The sequence below is a fragment of the Falco punctatus genome (genome assembly GCF_963210335.1).
Source record: "Falco punctatus genome assembly, chromosome: 12".
Classification (NCBI taxonomy): Eukaryota; Metazoa; Chordata; class Aves; order Falconiformes; family Falconidae; genus Falco; species Falco punctatus.
The window spans coordinates 3,141,141-3,163,408 of record NC_137592.1 but is presented as its reverse complement, the minus strand read 5'-3'; the positions used below and the strand labels follow the sequence as shown (position 1 = coordinate 3,163,408).

Here is a 22,268-nt window from a genome sequence, read left to right as displayed (position 1 = left end):
ACTATAAAACAGTATTTGCATGCTGGTTTTAAAAAAAAGAAATACACCACAAAACCCACCACCTGATTAAAATAATAGAAAAATAATATATATATATATATATATATAAAATACTGTCTTACATACATATTCTAAATGTAATCCTATCTTTTTGCTTTCGAGTTCTATGTTTGGGCGATTTTCTTGTTTGTTTTAAACTTACAGGTCCTTTCATCCCAGCCTTTTGCGCTGCATTTTCTGAACATTTTCCAGCTGACCTTTTCTTAACGTCGTCTTTCCCTTTGGTACAAGACGGCTGAGGTAAGCTTTCTGTTCCTTTTGGTAATGGCCGCACTGGTTTTAAGTCCTCCCTTGCATATTTCTGAGATTCCTCTATGCAGCAATTTTTACAGAGAAAGCAATTAGAAAAAATAAAAATACATAAGAAAATTTTATCAGTGTTTCTTCCGACACCTAGATGTCTCTTCTGATTAAATGGAAAACTTTAAAAAACCAGCATGTTCCTCCCCTTTTTATTAATAAAACTTACTTTCAAACTAACGTAGATATTGTATTTGCACAATGGAAGCAATTGGGTAACGCTTTACATCCTAAGTACCTCTACTGCAATGAATTAGAAGTTGTTAAATGCTTGGAAGTATGATGTCACGCTCAGTGTTCCAGGAGTCCGTTCACATTGAGACTGTACTTGCCACTTCTGTCTGGCATGCCAAGGCGCTGATGGGCAGCAGGCAAGGCACGCTTCAGCCCACTGCAAGTACGAGTTACCGGTTCAGCCTTCAGCCTCACAGCAAAGAATCAGGTGCTCCAGCACCTCAATGTCTTTCCAGTAGTGCAGGGCCACTCGCGACTTTCTTGTAGCGAGTATCTTCCACTCCCTATCAAGCCTTGTGCAAGATCACAGTCCTGCACAATATCCTGTTCTCCTGGCATATGTCCAAGACCAAAAGTGCCTGTGCTGGAAAAGAAAAGTGACCCTGTACCGACGCCGGCTGTGCCCCTCATACCTCCACAGGGACCAAGGTTAGTTGTACCTTGCATCCCACTTGCCATCTTGGCGATCATGGAGTCATCAAGGTTATTGATGTCGAAGTCAAAGCCTCTCCAGTCACCAGGCTGTAGAGCAGGGTGTGTTTTCAGAACTTTACTAAGACTTTGCTTGACTCTACCTACTACTACTCCTGAGTAAGGCAAGCTGCTGCTCCTACTGTATTTTTATTAAGAGCCTTTTGACTGTTTTAAACTATGTCTGAAAATATCCACATAAAGGCAAGAATCCAGGTAGTGAAATACAAATCTTACTGTGTTCAGGTTGAGTCCATCCATTATATCCAAGTTGATACAACTGAATGTAGCTGATTATAATTCTACAGTGCTGTAATTTTTTGTTGTAATGCTGAGAACTTGCATGAGGATTAAGGTACAAGTACTCTCCTTGGTCTCTACCAAGGAACAGACGGCAAAGCTAGCTCCACCAGCGCTAGTGCAGGGTGAACGCCACTCAGTTGTTTCTTTAGGTTAGAGCAAGCAATATACATTTAGCTCTTCAACATTGCTGCTTTCTTTAGTACAGAAAATTACAAGATACATAGTTGCAAAAAGGTAGGAAAAAAAGCAAAGCAAAGGAAATGTTATTCAAAGTACAGAAAAACAAACCAGGACAGAAATGTAAAACCAAGGTCAGGCTGAAGAATTTGCATTTCACTGAATTATGTCTGCTGGAAGTCTTCATGCTCTAAAGAATGTCTTTTGGGGACAGATACAAGTTCTTAGAGGCACTGTGAGAGGTCAGAGTTAAAATTGCTAGAAAAAATTCCTCACACTATAGCTGTCTGGTTAAAAAAGCAGAGGAAAAGAAACCCCAAAAGCACACACTGCATGCCAAATACCTACACTATAACCAACATGATGATTAAGGAACGCTACTTACCAGAAAGCAGTTCTTTGAAATGTGTGGTGTGTATGTAAGTGTACACTGTGGCTGTCCATACCGCAAACACTCAAACTGGAGATGTTTGTGTCTTAGCAGTCAGTACCTGTAGGATGTGATTATAGGACCCTCAGTGTCACTTAACCCATGAACCTGAAAAGATACTGAGAAGAGAGGGGGAGGAGGGTGTATAGTGAAGTTACAAATAGACAGCGTATCTCAAAGAATTACAGTTACTGGTACATAACTCTTTTTTTTCCTTTGAGAACTTGTCTATATGTACATTCACGCTGTGGGTGGCTAAGCAACACACTTTTCCATGTGGACAATTACTTCAGAATCTTCTCAAAATGCAAGCACGCAGGACCACTCCAGCAGCCGCTGTGTCCTCCTTATCGATAGCACAATACACGTGGCTCAGCGCGAACTCGAGTGCAACTTCTGAAGCAGCTGCCCTGCAGGTACCCGGAGCGGGAAGTGTTCTCCAAGAATGCTGGAAAGGTCCCTTGCACTCCAAAGTGTTGAGCACGACCTTTACTATGAAATTCACCCTTCTGATCTCTCCACACTGCACAAGTTAGGTGGTCAAAGTACAGCAGGAATGGTTTGGCAAGCTCTAACCTGTAAATCGTTTGTAAGGAGCTCATCAAAGTGAAATTAAGAAAATTAAGGCAAATACCATTAAATTTGAATTCATCATACAGTGGAAAACTTTAAGGGGTCCACAAACTGAAATCTTGGGTCTCAAGGTGAAGGGGAAATAGCAAAAAATAATAAAAGTGCTGTGTATCTGAAGGGAGAGAAATGTATGGCGGACTGGAGGGAACAAAAAACAAAGGAAAAGGAAAAGTGTTTTTCTGAGAGCTGGCTCATGCGAGGGCCATGTTGCCAAGGCAGATGACAGTCCCTGGGTACAGGATTCTCCCCCACGCTTGGGTCGAGAAAGGCGAGCTGTCCTGTTCCTTGGTAACGCAACCCTGCCAGTAATAACGCAGAGCCAGGACCCAAGCATAGGTCTGGTGGGCTGTGAGGGTCAGGGACCAGCCCAGGTGAGAGAAGACCAGGGCACAAACCCTTGGTGAAAGGTTCTTGCTGTTTCTGTTCCCAGAGTTGTATCTGGCACCAAGAGGAAGTCAGTCAAGCCGAGGATATGATCCCATTATCCGAGACAAACCTTTAGTTGGGAGCCCAGGTTTTAGAGGCGGGCAATCACAGGCTGCTCTGGAGGCTGGTCCTCTCAGTTCTTTGTGAGGAAGCGGCATGGAAGAAGATTCCCCATGCAGATTCTTCTTAATTTTTGCCACCACTACCCAAAACCACTTTTCTAGAAGACAATACTAGAGGATGAGTGTGGCAAACTTTCTCAGTAGCCTCTTTGGACAGCTATGCTGCCACAAGATGCCAGGTCTGCAAGGATGAAGATTTCCAAGAAGCTGAACTTTTTGTAGACCTGTCTCTTCTTTGGCATTTAAAGAGCATGGCAATGCTCAGCACCAGCTGAGCAGGCACTTGGACAGCACAGATGTGCTGCGCTCAAGTGCAGAGAAGTCCTGACTCCTGAGCATCACGACCTCCTGTCTCTCAAGCCCAGAATTAAGTCCTCAGATTGGGTGTTTGCTAGATTCGTGTGCCTTCCCCATGAATCAGGGAAGCAGCCACTGCAGGACCGACATAGTTTAGTGGTGGCACTACTGAGCGAAAAATAAGAGAACTAAAAGCAGGCTGGGAGAAGAGTGCAAGTATACCTGCACGCCTTTTCCATACTTCCAAGGGTGGAAGGGAGAGAAGAGTTCAAATAAATGCCTCAACCAAAGGACAGAAGGGATAACGGGGGAGGGGGAACAACAACCATATTTAAAAAGGTCAGTGACAATTTTTTTTTTTCAGTTTCCTAATGTGAAACTGTGAAAGACACTAATTCAGTTCAAAAGAAGAGGGTCCTACAACCACTTCATCTGTTAATGGCCATCAAACGAAAAAGCAAGGAGCAAGTATGGCCCAAAGGTACTAACAAGGCTAAAAGCATCCAGCTCAAGTATCTGCGGTATGAAAACTTCCGGTGTGAAAGCATACAGAGACAAGTAAGAGAGAAAGGAAAAATGTAACTAAAAGACAGCACAGGCTATTATTTCCCAAAGTTGGAACTGTCTTCTTCTAAGCGACCTTAGGATAGCGTTACAAATTTTTCACAAACTCTTAAGACAGCAGATCCCACTGAGATGCAACCTGGTTTTGAACATTGACAATGTATACCCATATACATAGATATGTGTGTGTGTATACATACATACCTGTATGTGCATGTGCATGTATACACACACATATATGCTTCTTGCCACCTAAGAATCTTCCTGCTTTCCTGAACAGGTCAGCACCCTTGTGCTTTAGCTGCAACACAAACATACCAAGGGCACCTTCATTACAACCAGCGATTCCTTTTATTCTCCTCCCTTAAAAGCACTGGCTTGGTCATGCTCTCCAGTAAATAATTACCTACAAACAATCCAGACCATTTTCACTACATAACTTGGGTAAAAACTACTTAAAAGAGCTCTCCGTGGCACTGTTAAGTTGGCAAGTGTCGCAATCCCACAAAAATAAAAAGGTAAAATTGAAAAGATTTAAATGAGTAACAAGAACCTGACCCAAACACAAAAAAGGTTCAGTTTGGTGATCTGACAATTCAGCTTGACAGCACAAGGTTAGTTCCTTCAGAAATGCTCGCTTGCTATGAAGAAGTGTTGTACAATTATACATTAAATCTATAATGGCCACACACAGGGAGAGAAAGCATAATTTTTTAAGTAAATGATTCATAGTTGCTTACAGGAAACATTGTACTTAACAGTCGTGGCAGCATAAGCACAGTAAACTGAAAGAAAACTGCTGTTGGACTCCTGTGTTTCTGCTCCAATTGGAGACGACTTAGAACATCGCTGAGTAATATACCAACTCTGGGTGGAAGGCATTTCTGCAGGCCACCCAGCACAAATACTCTGCTCAAAGCAGGGCTCACTTCAAAGATGGGATGGTTTACTCACAGCCTCATCCAGCCAAGTTCTTAAAACCTTGCTATGAGGAAACACTCCAATAATTTGAAAATAGTATCATATTGCACACTCAGCATTGCACTTCCCCATGGAGTTACCTAATGGAAGTTTTGGAGTTCCTTCAGAATCATCAGCTCCCTCCATGGACTCCTTCACTTTTATGGCTTCTCTTGAATCTCCTGGAGAACCGTAGCTAACATCTGGTGATTTAAGTTTACCACGTGCCTGAAATTAAAAAACAAACAAAACCAAGCATTACATTTTCCTGGCACTACACCTCAGGAGCAAGAAAGCTCCCAAAAGGACTTTCAGTTAAAATTGTGTTGTTTACACTACATAGTCAAAACAAACAAAAGCAAACTACTTATTTTGGTTTACTAATAGGAAGGTTCTTACTGGCTTAGACTTGTCAGTCAGCATTTCTTATTTTAGTTCAAAACCTGTTCCCTAATCAATCACCAGAATTTAGCATATTAGGCAAATTAGTACCTTGTTTCCCAGCTACAAACAGATAACGGGGGGGGGGGGGGGGGGGGGGCGGGGTGGTGGTGGTGCCACACTTTGCTTGTGACTTTCAAGCAGACCTCTGTCCACCAGAAAAATACAATACAGTAGGAGAACCAGGAACATACACCCAAGTTACCACAGAAACGGAGAAACAATCAGCTGAATGGAAACAACAGGTCTGGATAATCTCTGACACTATTGTTTCACTCCTATACTTGTCTGGGAAATCTTGACAATGTAGCCTACCTCTCAAAATCGTAAAGCCAGCTGGGATTTGCCCAGAAAGTGTCCATGCTGTTCATCAACCATCTAATTTATGTCAGAACACCCCAGCATTCATGAAAATATTATTTCATATTAAAACATTTTCTAACAAAAACGTATTCTTGACCGGTAAGTATCACCTTCTCCATCCAGATGAACTTGACTGGGGCCTCTGTAATCTATCTTGTTTATCAAGAATATTGACACTCTTGGCTGGCTTGAATTTGCCTTGGCTGATTTTGATAAGCCTGCATCCTAATGTAACTGGAATTCTTAAAAGAGCCAAAGCTTGAGTTTCCCGGTTGTTTTGCAAGAAATCCAGTAGAATGGGTGTCTCATTTCCTGGAATCTACCATAGTAATACCGGAAAGAAGTTTTGCCACCACTTTTCCACAGCATCACACACTGGGAGAGAGGTATAGTTTGGTAGAATGTCCCAGCTGTTCAAGTCTTGCATCCAATAGCATAGCCATCATCTGCACCTATCATGGGTTTTGAACTGGGGAGTGTCAACCTCCACGGCAGCCACTTTTGGTCTCCAGGCAGTTTCCTTTGTCAGTTCAGGCTGAAGAAACAGCACTTTCTCTTTTCAAATTTAGCAAGCTCAATTCCCTAATGACAGAAATGAACAAAAGAACAATTCTGCGCCCTTTTGAAACAGCCTACAATCCCAGCTATTTTTGTATGTTTTCCCAATGAAAGCGAGGTTTATTGCCACGATTCCACTGCAATTTATTTCAATTTCAATTTGTTTCTCAGTTGCTGAACAAATGGCAATTTAGCCAGTCCCCATTTACATTCAGTTACATGGTTTACTCTGATGGAGACCAAATGATGGTCTAACTTGGAGAGGATTTCTGGTTCCTGGTGATTAGGTTCTGGCACTACTGTGCAGACTTAATGAGTAACTACACTGCCCATGAAGTGATCCTTAAAATTCCTGAAGGATTATGAATGCTATAATCTCTAAGAAGCTTATACTTTGAAGTCTCTTTGATCTTGACAATATTAGTAATTCAGATGTTCTCTGGATCCAAAAGGTTGACATCCGTTATCAGGATTTTAGAATTTTGATACCGAAGAGGGAATATGCTTACCACATGAGCTCTGCCAAATGGCCGATGGTTAACGGTGTCATGTATAGCGCTAGTGTCAATGATACCATCAGAAAAAAAGTAAACAACAGAACAGACCTTTCAAAAGGAAGCATCAGCAAGACCTTCCTGAGAGACTGTTTGCTGAGGATGGTACACAGTGCCTTACAGTGACAGAATCAACACCCAGGACAGGAATATCAGAGTATTTCTTAATCATCAATATAACTCATCTGGAAAGGTAAGATACTCACTTCTTCAGTCCTCTTTCTTTCTTGCTCTATTTCATATTCTTCCTTAGATTTTCTGTAACACAAAATACAAGTAAATGCTCAAAACTTCTTTAGTGACTTTTAGGTAAATCTAGCACTGATTAAATATTTGAGGACTATCAAAACAATTACAACGTAATACAAATTTGTTAGTATCCAAAATACTCCCATGACTTAAGTGAAAAGGCACTTGTAATAGAAATAAATAATTATGATAAACACACAGAAGCCACCATCCCCAGTCTACCTTTCTCTGTGCAAAAATAATAGTGTAAGAATTTCCAGGGCTTATCTATCCCTTGTTTCATCTGCTCATTTAAAGACAGGAAGGGAAGCATTTCCAGAATACAGAGGGAAAATAGCATAAATTAATATAATGTAAATGGATTAATCTGCTATTATTTCAGATTATGCTTATATATATGTGAACTGGGAGTGGAGGGAACCTATAGAAGTTGTGTCAGTCCTCACACATCATCTTAGATCACAGCGACAGTCATTGAACTCAACTAAGAAGGAAGCTGTAGAAAGGTATAAGGCCTACTTCAAAACCAGAATTTGCCTTTCCAAGGCTTTATTGTTTCGGGTGTTCCCTGAATGAATTACAGCTATGTCCAGAGACATCAACCCCAGGGCTAACTTTAGTTCTACCTGGAGATTCAGGGGAGGATGGAAATAATGGGGCTCAAAGTTGCACATCATTCCACGCATCATCAAGACACTTCATCGTGGCAGAGCAGTTCTCCCTGAGTCTTCAATATTCCTGATCACACCCACTGTCTAGCACCATTCATTTTCTCTTAGGTAGGATTTTGACAAGAACATTCATGTCATCTGTGTGATGAAGGTGGCCTCCTGGAAAAGGCTAGAAGAGTTAGGTCCTACATACCTTTATTTTTTATTTTAAAGTAACATACAAAGAAGGACAGATTCATTTTGTACCTTAGAACCTCCCTCAGTATCTTCATTTCTTCTTCTTCAATTTCACTGAATACATCAGAACCCTCTGTCAAACAGTCGGGCAACACACCTATAAAAAAAACCATAGCACAATTTATGCATTACTCTAAAGAAAATTACTTTGTGCTCCATTTGGCATCATTCTTCAGGCAGAGAGAACAAAGAAAAAACAAAAACAAACAAACAAACAACCCCCATCTAAGTCTTCCTCCTTTAACTGTTTCCAAAAGGATTCTAGATCCTAGGCATCAAGCTGCTAGCAGCAAAAAGGCAAAGGTTTCTGAACAATGATTTGACGTCTAAGGGTAAAGCATAAATCATACTCTGCATTGACCACTATATGGCACTTCCTACAGACTGCAGTTCAGCCATGGCTAACAACCATTTTCAAATCTATCTGTTGTATGAAAGTTAAAGTTCCAAAATTATTTCCTGAAAAAAACATGCATGCAGAAGTCCAAACAAAATGGTAAAACTTTTTTTTTTTACATGCAAGAAAGGAGTGCGTAGATGAAAATTCTTTCAGAAGCATCAACAGACCAACAGACAGGATGTAAATTATTTTCTCTTCTCTAAAAGTGTGCATGTATTAGCACAATGAAAGCCTTCTGCTTTCTATATGGATTTTTCAGATGCAACTGTACGGTGTGAATTGCAAAGTTAGGCACAGCAGATAGCACAGCATCATTCCTTTGTAAGTAGCAGAGTTCAAACTATCAGTATTGTCTTTGTTGATGAACTGATAATAATTGCTTTAACGCTCAAAATTAGCACAAAAATTCATTAACAAAACCTAATTCTAAGCCAAGTTTCACAGAAAAAAATTACACAAACAGAACTGGAAAATCTGTTAATTTAGAAAGGAACATAGAGACAGCTGTCACTGAGAACGCAAGCCAAGGACTAAGCAATGAAATCCTAGTCCCAGTAAAATCAACTGAATGACTTTCATTAACTGAACCAGTACTCTATACTCGCTTATAAATGGATTACACAGTCATCAAAAGAACGCTAAAAAGGATGAAGTGAAACCCCACATTTACCACTCCTTACCATTTCTTTCTTTAATGATTCTAATAGCTTGCAATTGCATTTCAATATTTTTCTGTACCATCATTTTTTTAAATAGTCTAAAATCTTCTGCTGCCAACACTGTTTGCAAAATGGCCTGTGGGTGGGAAGATATGCACAAAATTAAAACCCCTAGAGAAATCTTAATATAATTTCAAGCAGACTGAGATGGTTAAGATTTAAATTCAGTGCAGCATGTTTTTAATACTTATACTTAATACTCCTATCTGTCTTTTTTTCCAGCCATACAAGTTGAGCTAATAGTCAAGAAGATAATTTGATGGTTTATGTCTTTAGATTAAAACGTCTACAGTATTATCACAAAACCTGGAGGGGTCCCCTGTCTAAGATTACAACTGCAATTCATTTGACTTCCTGAACAAATGCATAAGCTTGAGTGAGGAATGCACACTCTGAAGAAGTTTGTTACACAACTAGGAGGAGATATGTCAACAAAGCCCAATTTAAACCAGCAGCAGAAGCTCCCACTCCTCTGCCCAACATACCCAAAATACTCTGAAAGATATCTTTGGGCAGGTGAAGAGCTGCCTAAACATGCCTCAAGGCCAATGTTTGTCTTACAGATTTTACTGTTTTATTACAAAATCAGAGGAAAACATTTTTTATTTCATGGAATATGTCTACTGTTTTAATCTTTGCTGCTGTAAACAGACTGAAGACTAAAACTGACAAATAAGCAAATAAAGGTGGCAGAAATACCCTAAGCTTAGAGGTTTGTTTTAAAACACACAAAGCACAGAAGATTAATCTCAAAAGGTGCCTGACACCACACAAGTATCTGTCATTATTTTCAAGATGCACATTTTTCTGGTCAAAGTTCATAATACAAACACACACATTATGTTTTAGAAAACTACAGTTTTACCAAGTAAAGTTTTCCAAGTTTCATCTCTACCCTACTGTATTAGTGAAAATAGAAAGCTAAAAATTGAATCTGTACCTTCCTTAACAAAGGAAAATACCTGTGAAGTGCGTGTCTTTGCAAGAGGAGATGAAAAAGCCTCTTGAAATTTCTCTTCATTAATTCCAACTTCTTTAAGATAGTCTTCTAATAATTTTTCAACCTATAAAAAAGTATAAGCCTTACTTTCTAAGAGGTTTTTCCCTAAGGATCATATTAATTTTTTTTTTATAACTGTATATTCTTTTCTGCTGGCATTGTCTTTTTTAAACTCAAATGAAGATCACTGCAATAATATAATTGATTTTTCTGATACATCAGGCTTTGTTTACTTTCATGAACTGTTTTCATTGCTAAATTTGGTAACTACTTAATTTAGCTTCTCCAATTTCCAAGAATTTCTCTTCCTCCACCTTTTCCCCAGACTCCTGGTTAGTATTCCTCATCAATTTTTGCCCTGTGGGTAAAAGCACTTGTTGTCAGTCTGTGTGTCTGAAACCCTCCAGGGTCACAGCAAAAATGGATGTTGGTCTGTATTTATTAAGTTGACGCTTTTTTAACACCACGTATTACTAATCCTTGTTAGAAAAAAATTTTTTTTTAGAAATCAGTATGCATTGGTTTATAGGTATTTTAAGCATGCTCCACACATCTCCTGTAGTTTTTTTCTGACAATTGAAAGTTAACTCAAAAGATTTACCAGGCTCATCAGTGAACAAAATAGAAGTTATACACATTTCTCAGACACTGTGCTGTTTGTCATTTTAACTTGACAGAAAATCTGAATATTATCAAGCTTCTAAGTACAGTATTTTAGCTCGTGGATTTATTAATCTTAATGAAAAATAAGTAACATGGTATAAGAGATATGACTGTTGAAGCTTCTTTTCTACTATCTTGTGTTTAAGCATAAAAATGCGTAAGACGGCTACGACTCAAAGGACTTCTAAATAACAATTATAACAGGCAATGTTAGAAAACTAAATAACAAAAGATAGCACAATTAAAATTTCATCTAAATACTGCTTTAACACTTTAAATTGTATTTCTTAGAAATCTATCACAAACAGGGAGTAATGCTCACCAGAGCTTGGTACTCCTTATAAATTTCTGTGTAAGACAACTTGCTTTCTTCTTCATCATCAAAAACTGTGGGGAAAAATAAAAACACAAAACACACACACATTTTGGGGTTAGTTTACACATCACAAATTAACTTATGCTTTAGAGCAAAAGATTAACCTTTACAAGGTAATATATTTAATTGCATGAAATAATTGGCCGTTATTGATTAAAATAATGTATTTTTCCACACATTCAGGCTAAGCACGTACTTTTGGTAATTTAATGTAATTAAATTAATACCAGGAAAACTTATTGTAATAACAGAAGCAGATTTCTAAGCAAGCTGAGGATTCAGCAGACACATACACTAAAAAGCCAGATTTAGTATAAGAAAAGTAAGATTTACTGTAAGAACTTCCATATGAACTGGTGCAAGGCTGTTCTAAGACAGCAGGTGAACAGATATAAAGCAAGAAGATTCTCTTCCCCCCCCCCCCCCCCCCCCCCCCAGGTATTTACATGGAGGATGTATTAATGACTTACACCAAATTTTTTTACAATGCCATTCATTTAGCGAGAATTAAAGGTGAGGCAGGAAAATGAGACCATGCCTGCACAAAAACAGATAACCCCAAAAAAGGAAATCTGCTGCAGGGAAGTTTTTTTAATTGTATCTATCCTGATTTAGACAAAACAAGCATCTGTATAGTAAGGGCCATATTAATTATATGCATATAAGTTCATATTAAGAACTCTTGACTGGAAATATCAAACTAATGATCTCTACACTGCAGGATAGATGGAAGAAGCAGAAAATAAGAGAAACTGGAAACTAGGGTTTGGGGTTTTTTAATTTGCATTTTTTTTCAAGTCAACAAAGAACAGAGGTAATATAAGAAGACCTAGCAATTAAAGCAGAGGCTTATAAGTAAGACTTTCTCAATCCCTGTCAAGATTAGCCACTACATATTGGACAAGTCACTTCCCATATGCATTCTTTGAAGTCATTGGAAGAATGGGAATTCTGCTTAAATTGGTGAGTGTGATTTATTTCATACAGACACACATCATCTCTGATGGTAGATGGTACTGACGCACGTAGAAGTAGTATAACCTTCACTCAAATTTAGAATTACTTTTAGAAAGCATTATTTCCCAGCTGTGACTGCCCTGAGGCAATGTTACTCTGAACCTTGATAAAAGCATGATGCAAGATGTCTGTTCCTAAAACAAAGTACTTGCACCACTTCCTAACAACTTAGAGCAATGCAATGATAGAAATCTAATCAAACAATTCAGGCCCTCTAAATAAGCAAGGGAAACTTGCTTTTTAAATGACATAATCTGGAAAACAGCATTTGCTTCTGTTTCATTTTTGCACAAGGGAAATTATTTTAATGAAGGGATTCTTTTTAAAAAGAAAAGCTTTAAAAATATGTAGGAATAAATTCAAATGGTAGAAAAAGTACTACAAATCTTACTCTAAAAATGTTCAGCTCCTGCGGTGACCATCGTCTTACCAAACCCAAGAGGGTGAAGACACTTAACTGCCTCTATTGTCTTCTGCATCTCCTCCCCTCCGAGGGATCTCCCTTACAGCTCTTGCAGATCCCAATCTTTGTCTCAGTTTCTCTGTTCCCTTCTACTTCCCACTGTTCCTCCCACACTGGGCGCCCAAAGCGGAGGTGACACAGGGATGGCACTCCTCAGTATCCACGCAGACAGCTAGCCTCACACTGCCAAGGGGATGCTTCCAAGTCCTCCTCCTCCTCCTTCCACAGCTGCAGGACAACATGGAATGCAGAGTGGAAAGCCAGCACAAACTGCTCTCTGTTCTCAAGCTCTGAACAAAACCAGGATGAAATGTCAAGTAAAGCAAGCTGCAGTTAGCATCTCCCCTCTGAGTTAAATGGCATTAAGGAGTACTTTGAATCAAGATTTTGGATTTTCTTGAGTCAAGGCTTCTAAATCACGTAGTCATTATCGTCCTTAAAGTTTTTGCACAGAGTCTTTGGTTGTCCTACAGGAACCACTGTTTCAAGTTAAGCTGGGAGACCCAGATAACCTGAGAGGCAACCTCATCATTCTCCTGTTCAAATTGAAAATCATTGCTATGACCCTTCAAATGGGATGAGTGCTAACTCAAGTTTGAGTTCTCCCCACTAGACTATACCACTGACTCACCTGACCTCACAGACAAGAGCCAGTTAAGCAAACCTGAGGAAACTCTCATCTTTCTCCCCCAGTCCTCACTGACTGGTGAAGCAGCTCTGTGCTGGGAGGGAAGGGAGTCACAGGCAACAATATCCGTTTATTCCTTTTGTACCTTGTCTTTATCTTCTGGTGCTCAGAAGCTTATCAAGCTTATCCCTGTCCAAATGATGCTTCAATTAATACCTTGGAACAGGTAGAAGACCTCTTGCCCCAAATACATACTCACAGATTTAATTTCAATTTCACAGCCACATAAAAGGAATCAAGCCATAAGAAATCAATCAAGTACCCAGAAAGTGAGAGAGAGATAAAGCAAGCTATCAACAGATAGAAAACCATCAGGACTGTTTATAAACTGAAGTGCAAGGACTTGGCCTAAGTAACTACAGTTCCAAAAAAATCAATCCCTTATCAAATACCAAAACTCAAATTCTATTTCTGAGGAATCACTAGCTACTGTCAGTTAATCAAAGTGTTGCTAATTTGCTTGTTCAGCCCAAAGACTAAATGTTTTGGGAATTAAAATAATTCTGTTCTGACAAAATGTCTCAGTACAAAAAAAAAAAAACAAACAAAAACCCAGCAATGTTATCAGCACAGTACACTTATAGCAAGGAAAAGCAAATAGCACAGACACCTGCAACTAAAACTTCAAATTTAACTGTGTTTCTTGGCAACCCTAGCACTGCAGTAACAATTCTTGAGCCTTTTTTCTCAACAGTTTCCAAAAGTTGTCCAACACAGCACTCTTGTAGCACAAGTGATACCTTGGAAGATCATTTACTGCAAATGATTTCTCTACTTTGTTCCTCCAATTTCTTATGTAGAAACAAACAGGCAGGAAGCAACCATTATATAAGTCAGCCTCACACTACATGGAAATTTACAGAGGTTCCATAAATCTTCTTACTGCCAGTAAATTCCTCTCAACCTTCTAAAGAGAGATCATTGCTCCAGAGAGGGATAATCAATTCCCCCGATTCCTAAACCTAGACCCTTTGCATGATAACCAAAATAGCTGACCGACCTCAAATTCAGGCAGACTTTCCAAGAGAAGACTTCTAGTCTGGATTTCTCTGTTGCTTCCTAGCTGTAAAGGGTCTAGCAGCTTTCCTGTTCTCATTTCCTGGAAGGGTAGAAACGATTCAGGGTAACTAAGAAGCAACTCGTTCAGAAGCTGTGACCTGAATCAGAGGTGTGTTGCTTCACTGAATATGAGATAAAAATTCTTAATGGACCCTAACAAGAACGACTGCGTAGCAAAAGACACGGCCAGGCCCTACTGAGGCCAACCATTACAGAAGCTGTTCTGGAGTCCACAGGAGGATGAAGGGGAAGGAGTAAGTGTGAGTAGGCAGAATACTTTAATAGTAAAGACCATTTACTTTGAGCTTGATATTAGTAAGGCCCTAGAAGTAAAATGTGTTTGGAAGCCTTTGTTTCATGACTTCAGTATTTTAAAGTTAAAATTATTAATTAATCCTACATCCTGTCAAATGATACTAAAAGAACAGATCTTATCCACAGTAACCATATAAAGTTATCCTAAATTAGTCTATGGCAACATGCTTTAATACTTCTCATGCGTGAACGTCTGCAGGCTGGGTAGGACCACAGGCCATCACGTTCTCAACTCAAACATAGTTCTTTTTCTGCAAAAATCACAAAAGAAAGCTTCCTTTCTTTTTTTTTTTTTTCCTTTTTCTTTAAAGGACTTCAGCAATGCTTTCAGACTTGCCCAAGTTGAAGTTGTAACTATTTTGCTACCATAAGGATACAGGTATTCTCCAGCAGCACAAAACACATTCTGTAAGTAGTAGAACTAACGTAGCCAAATTCCTGAAGCAGAAAGCCCATGTCCTCCTTTCCTCACTACATACATATGCCTATACGGGTCTCCTCAGGCACCTTCACACGGAGCCCCAGGCCTACCCCAGTGCCCCCCTCACTGCCTGTGCTTCCAGTTCACTCAGGCCGTTCCCCAAGTTATTCCACAACTCCCTCAGTTTCCTCTTGAGGAAGAGAAGGCAGTTTAACTAGAGTTGCTTCTGAGCTAAACTCACGCACAGGACCACCGACAAAACGTAACTGCGAACCGATGCCTTTTTAGTGCTGACTATCGTTTTTCTGAGGCAATAATGAACGGCTTCTCATCTCTTAACTGCCAACGTTTGCAAAATTGCCGGAATTTAACTTGGGCCTTGTACTCTCCCGTCCCACCGAGCAGACGGCGATTCCGGTTGTACTGCCCAGTTTCCTAGGGCACACCACCTAGCCCTGGGGAAGCATTACAGGCCTCCCGCCGCGCCCCAGCCCCGGGCGGGCATTACGTGCCGCGGGACGCGGGCTCGCCCGGGCGCCGCGCGGTAAGCTCATGCCGTAATCCCCTGTACGAGCTAATGGACGCCACCCGCCCCATCCCGCCCAACGCCTGCCTCAGGGGAGCCGGCGCGCCCGCGCCAGGCGCCCCCTCCCCGCAAGCGCCGCCGTCTGCGCGGAGCCCGGGGCGCCCTCCCGGGGGTCGCTGCGGACCGGCGGGGGTGCGCCTGCTGCCCGCACGGAGCTCAGCCCACAGGGACACCGCGGCCCGGTGCCGGAGGCGGGGGCCAGGGCCGCGGCGAGGCCTGGCGTGCGGGCCCGCCCCGGCAGCCTCCCGGCGCCCCGCAGCCCCGCAGCCCCCCGCCGAGGCCCGGCGCGGGCGAAGGGGCTGCGCCCACGGGAAGCCCGGCCCGCCCCGGCCCCCTCGCTCACCCTCGCACTTCTGCTCCATGAACTCCAGGATGGGGATGGACCAGGCGGGCCCCTGCAGGAACCCGGCGATGGTGTCCACCACCCACTCCACGTCGCCCTCCTCCTCCGCCGCCATCGCCGCGGCCGCCACGGGAGGAACGGCGGACGGGGCGGCGGCTGGAGCGCCCGCCCGTCGCTATAGCGACCGGCGTCACGGGGAGGGGATGCGCGCGCCTCACGTAGGCCCGGCGGCGGGAGCGCTCGCTGCGGCAGGGGCCGGCGGCCGGTTCTGGTGGCACCGTCGTTACGGGCGCTGCACAGCGGGAACGAGCAACGCCGCCCGAGCCTAGCCGAAGCTCCCGCTCCAGCCCGTGCGGTGCGGCGTGGGGGCTGAGCCCCGGCCGGTTTACGAGTGCAAGCGGGGGCAAGCCCGCGCCGCGAGGGCCGGTGCTGGGCCGCCGGCCGCGCCGCGCCTCCCACAGTGCGGAGCAATGAGGGAATAGAACTACTCACAACGCTCCTTACTCGTCCATCTCAACGTGAGAGTAATCAAGCGCTGTAACGAGTCCCCCAGCCAGGCCGTGGCTTCCCTATCTTGGGGCGAACAGGGATATCATGGGCCAAGGCCCTGAGAAACCTCATCTAAGGTGTCCCTGTGCCCTCCAGAGATCCCTAATTATTACAATTACTCTTGCCAATCACAGTTTTACGGTACAATAAAAGTTTGGTTTACATAGCAACAAAGATGTGGAGGATGCATCTACATCATAGAAAATTCTTGATAACCGATACTTTATCATGCATGGAGTGCTGTGGCATTGCATAGCAAACAGTAACTCCTATGTTCCTCCTTAGCGGTTGTACCTGGTGCTCTAATTGTTGATAGCTGGAGTTAATCACTCATCAGGCCTCCATGGAACACAGATACATTGGCATAATCTGTAACTTTGCAGTAGATTTACCTTACACCTTAGTAGGGTGTAGTCACCCTAAGGTGTACAAATTAGAAAATACTTCACAAGGCAGTATGTAAGAAGGTTTATATCAAAACTTCATTGTTTGGGTATTTCTTGGGGCCAGCATTTGTGGACACATTCCTTTTCTCCACTAAAATTAATGTAATTTCTGCCATTGTCCTCACCTGTTACATTGCTGAAAGACTGAAAAGTTTCTCCTAATGTTCACATTTATTTCCCTTCTAATGTTGTATGACTGTTCAATTGTGTATGTAACTGGCAAGTAAAAAAAAAAACAAAAACCAAAAACCAAACCAAAACAACAAAACCAACCAAAACTCTCTGAGATCTATTTATCCTTTTTTAACTCTGTCCTTGTTAGAAGGGGGGTTTTATGCAAGCAGGGAACAAGTGGTACAGTGGTGGTTCCAGTTAGTTCCATCAGGTACTGTTGTTCTTGCTCAAGAAAAACTCCTGTAGTTGTTAACGAGGTGTTGCCTGCATAAAGATTCAGTGCTGGGAGGAGACAATTTATTTTCATCTCAAAGGTAACATTGTCTTCACTGCAGAGAAAAACCTGATCAGCTGTGCTTAACTGCATCATTTTAATAAGATACAGCACTGGAAAGCCTTCAAATTTTCCTTTTGCAGGTCACTTTGCACCTTTACACCATCAGTGCTTCCATGTCTACAGCCAGTTTTGTGGTCTGTTAGTAGTATGAAGGTATTACTTGTCTACAAGTAACAGAAGAGCTACTTCAGATTTCATTGTTCACATAATTCAGTTACTAATTCAGGCTTACATGATTGTAAAGTATGTTCACCTCTTGCATACTCAATCAGCCATAAATTATCATATAGGAGTACATAATTCTAAGTTTGCTCAGTAGAGCTGCCAGCAGTCACTCTGTGTTATGTCAGGTTATGCGAGCTCTACTTGCACAGGCAAAACCCAATGCTTCTATCTTGGTTATTTTTCCAAAATATGTTCTGCTTTCTCTAAAGCCCACTTCTTGTAATGCTGCACAATTAATGACTTCAGAAAAAAAGCTGCTTTGTGAGTAGTTTGGCACCTTAAGTTTCCGCACCACGGTAAGCTCTTCTTCCCTTAGCATCCCTGCCAAGCATTACGACCCTTGTGCATGGCACACAATTCAGGGATCCCTTCCCACTGGTCATGCGGATTTCAAAAGTGTCAGGCAAGTGGGAAGATGTGTGGCCACATCCCCCCACTGCCACTGCACCCCTGTGGTCCTTGTCAGCGGTTCCTTCAGCCCACCACCGTGCTGGCAAATCCCTACTGATGACAACTTTGCAAGGGAAAGGCAGTAAACGCCCAACATGAAATGAAACTGGAAAACTTGAGAAAGGAATCGTGCAGGTAAAAACCCGTAACAGAAATGTATGCTTGGAAACCAAGAGCATCTAACATTCAGATGTGACTTCTCAAAAAAGGTAGCATGTATTTTAAGACACAGGCTTTTTTGTACATCATACCAGAGAGCTCACAATGTGTACCTCACTTAGCAGAATTAATTTGAAATCTTAGAGTCACATAATTTCTCTAATCACTATTGATGCTGAGATTAATTGTAAAAAAGAAGTCATAATGCAAAACCAATGTTGTTCTTTGCATCACACGCTTATGTATCAGTGCACATAGCTTTATTATAGGACATGCAAAAACATCTCTTTTCTTGCTTCTGCTAGCAATATGCTTCCTCTATTGAGGTCAGCTGAGATGTCTCTAACACAGCTCTAATGCTGAGAAAAATCTACTTGTTCTTTCAGCATGGGTAATCTTATTTTTCATGTTTTATTTGCTGCATAAATTATTTCATCATAGTTACAACAGAAATTGCTAGAGTAACAAATATGAGGGAACTCTGTCCACTAGAATCAAAACCATTTTAGCACCTCATGTGAAACTGCCTAATGTTACTCTGTTCTGTTCTTCAGCGTCAGGGGGAGTTGTTAATAACAAATGACAGAGCAGGAAATGCTCTCCTGTCTGATTCACAAAAGAACAATTATTGCTTAATTTTCTGTCTTCTCTGTACAAGTTACTCCATCAGACACTTTGACATACTCTTGGTTCATTGCTTTTTATATATACTAACAAGCAAATTTCGTCAAGCCTTTCCAGTCTCTGCATACTGCTGAATTCTTTATGTCAATACCTAATTCTCTTCACCTCCGGTGGGTTCCACTCATATGCATAATGCAGAAAATCACAAAGCCCAAAGTATCTTTTCTTCATTCTCTCTTTTATGAAATAATTCTTGAACTAATAGCTGCATTATTTTTTTCATTTCTCACAAGTATATGGAAAATATGCTGGTATATAATTTTGTTACTCTATTAATGCCTCCTAAAAGTTATTTCTTATCCTAATTAAGTATGAAATGAAGGTTATGGACTATTAATTTTGTGTGTGTCTTTAGAACAGAAATACTGCACAGTTATAGTCCAAGTACAGCTCTATATCCAAACATAGTTTGCCAATTTATGAACATTTTACTGGATTGCATCTCATCAATGTAACTAAAGCCTGCATTAAGGGCCTAATTCCTCTCTAGCATCAAAATACAAAACTATAGTAGCAGCATAACTTGTGAATATTTTCTGCTGGAAAAAATGGCCTTGAAAAAAGCAAATAAGATCAAAAGGAAAGCAGTTCTGCTAACTGCTCTGACTGATCTTGATATGTCTAATGCTGGCTCTGTGTCTGCATTTAGACCTATAGCACAACTAGGGAGTCTGAAATGCCAAAATCTTGAGACTATCTGACTTGTTATTGGTGATTGCCATTGCTGATCTGTTAATGCATTTTTTAATTTATTTGTCTTCGGGTAAAAAAAATAAATATCAATCTCCCCTCTTTTATTAGGCACTGTGTCACAGTATTTGTTTAACTATTGTGTATATTCAGGCCCTCTGTATATTTACAGGATAGCCAGTCCAGGTGTTATCTGTGCTAGTTTTGGTATTTGAAAAAGTTATAAAGTATATCCATGCACCTAATTTTAAGTTTATTGCAGATAGTCAAAACTAATTACTTTGAAAAATAAAAATACAAAGGCAAAAAATGAGGCAAGTGAGCTTTTAGCTATTGGCAAAAAAACCCTAGTTTTTACATCACCTTTAATTTCTTCCTTTTAGTCTTTTCAATGTGGATATTTTGTTGATGTTTGAGCAATTTTGAGGATATTGGCAAAGGTGCAATACCTAGTAAAACTTATTATTACTCTTTTCTTTAGGCTTTAATTCTTCCATCCACCTAATTTGTAATATCCAATAAATAGTCTTACAACTGTAACAACTATACATATTTTCACCCTAGTCACTAATTTTCCAATTTGTTTTTATAAATTTTAGTTTGGGGGGGATTTCTTTAGACAATAGTTATATGTTCGAAAGGAAATTCCAGTCTTGTTTTATAAATCTGACAAAGAGAACCCTGATCTCAAGTGATCTTCTGGAAAATGGTGGTGCAAAGTCCTTTTTCTTCATGGAAACTGTGGGCCTGTGGGGTGGGAGGGAACCTTGGGAAGCTGTGTAGCACTTTTCCTGTGTACCAAAGGTACAGTTAGACTGTCCTTGACATATTTTTATCTAACTTGTTCTTCAAAACTTCTAGTAAAAGACATTCTATACCCTTCCTTGTATCCAATTTTTCCTACTAGATTCACAAAGTTATTAAATTTAATGGAAAGGCTATGGGAAAACAGTGAAATTGTATATTTAACAATGTGGCGGGAAAAAAAGTACATCATACACTGTATTTAAAATGTATAAAGTACTGTGATGTTCTACTGTGTTACTTTAAAACATTTTAAATAGGTTTCAAGCTCAAAGTATGACTTATTAAGGCCTCTAAATTTGTGCAGTTCATAAATTTTTAAGCTGTTATTTTTATTCCACAGAATCAAAACAGAAACAGTTTTGCAAATTTCAGGCCAGAACATTTATTCATATATATGAATGTGTCAGGGGAAAATGGGCAGAGCTTCTCACGTCAGCAGGGTGGCACCCTGGACTATGTTTGTCAGGTTAAGCCTTACAACTACAAGTTTGCTTGCTCAGATTGACATGCTTATGTGCGTGCATTTTCTCTTCATCTTGTATCCGACCCCTCCAGAGAATAGCAGCCTGAAGTCAGTAGCCAGATGATTAAGGAGTAGCACAATTCTTTTGTCTGGGAACTCAGTCAAGATTTGTTTCCTGACTAGCCAGCTGCAAAATATTTACAATGAGAAAAAAGAAACCATAGAAGCAAGACTGCTCATCCAAAAGAATCGATATTTATATAAAACAGCAAAAAAACATCTACCAAACACTATCTTCTCACATGTATATTGATTCACAGGGCAAACATTATGGTCAGAGCTAAAGCTCTGTATCCTGTTTATCATACATAGGTCTCACATGAATGTCAACATACATATTCCCTGGCAATTCCTTGCACCGATCTTTTTTTTCCCCCTACAACAGCACATGCAAAAATACACTAAAAATGTAAGTTCATGTTTTTATTCTTCCGTATTTTTCACCAGGAAGAAACTGAGTATGTTCTAGCAAGCGGTGGGGGGTTTATGTGCACAATTAACATGCAGTTAGGAAAGTTTTCAGCAGTCCTTACATAAAACATTTAATTAAGCTGTTTGTCAATATCAGTAAGTTTATATAATAGTGTGGTGTCTCTGGCATCTAATTTAGCACATGAACATTCCCATTTTTTCCCCAGTAATATTCTTCAGTCTAATAGGCAGAGTTAAATGTGACATTTGCATGAAAGATCAAAAGTTAAAATACTAATAATTCTGGGGTTATTTGCAATTACCTATTGATAAGGGGGTTTTGTCAAACATGGTATAGTTTAGTCAAAGTGAAAATAGAAATTAAATTCATTCTAAGGAATGCAAACATCTTAATTTTCCTCCCCTTAAGGATATTGAACTCCCGCAGGAAGTTCTAAAGATCTTTCTATTTAGGTCATTGTCTTTCATTATATAAAGCTTGTCTTTTCTCTTGAGACTTGAACATTTTGTACAAATGTACAGCCATTCCACTGGAATTCCTCCTGTGTCAGATGCTATTTCTAGCTCTGCTCTTCCAAGAGCAGGGCCAGTATCAAACCGATCCAGGAATGTCACTGTCCAGCAAACTGTTTCCTTTTTGCCCCAGGGCAGAGCAAGCCAACATGAGAGCCCTGCTAAAGGTACAAGTTCTC

General features: G+C 40.6%; 1 protein-coding gene across 2 annotated transcripts in view; it reads right to left on the bottom strand.

Annotated features, from left to right (window-relative positions):
* Nucleotides 1–22,268, bottom strand: part of CFAP36 (cilia and flagella associated protein 36) — a 46,584-nt gene that overhangs the window by 5,248 nt on the left and 19,068 nt on the right. The window contains exons 1-8 of one of the 2 annotated variants that reach the window (XM_080408093.1): nucleotides 16,101–21,255; nucleotides 11,155–11,219; nucleotides 10,132–10,233; nucleotides 9,131–9,245; nucleotides 8,060–8,147; nucleotides 7,100–7,151; nucleotides 5,079–5,205; nucleotides 203–372 (exon numbers count right to left, since the gene is read on the bottom strand). In XM_080408093.1, coding sequence (XP_080264219.1) covers nucleotides 203–372; nucleotides 5,079–5,205; nucleotides 7,100–7,151; nucleotides 8,060–8,147; nucleotides 9,131–9,245; nucleotides 10,132–10,233; nucleotides 11,155–11,219; nucleotides 16,101–16,215 — 834 coding nt within the window. In that variant the 5' untranslated portion in view covers nucleotides 16,216–21,255. Of the gene's footprint in view, nucleotides 1–202; nucleotides 373–5,078; nucleotides 5,206–7,099; nucleotides 7,152–8,059; nucleotides 8,148–9,130; nucleotides 9,246–10,131; nucleotides 10,234–11,154; nucleotides 11,220–16,100; nucleotides 21,256–22,268 lie in introns of those variants that run through there. The other variant, XM_080408094.1, reaches the window with a different exon arrangement.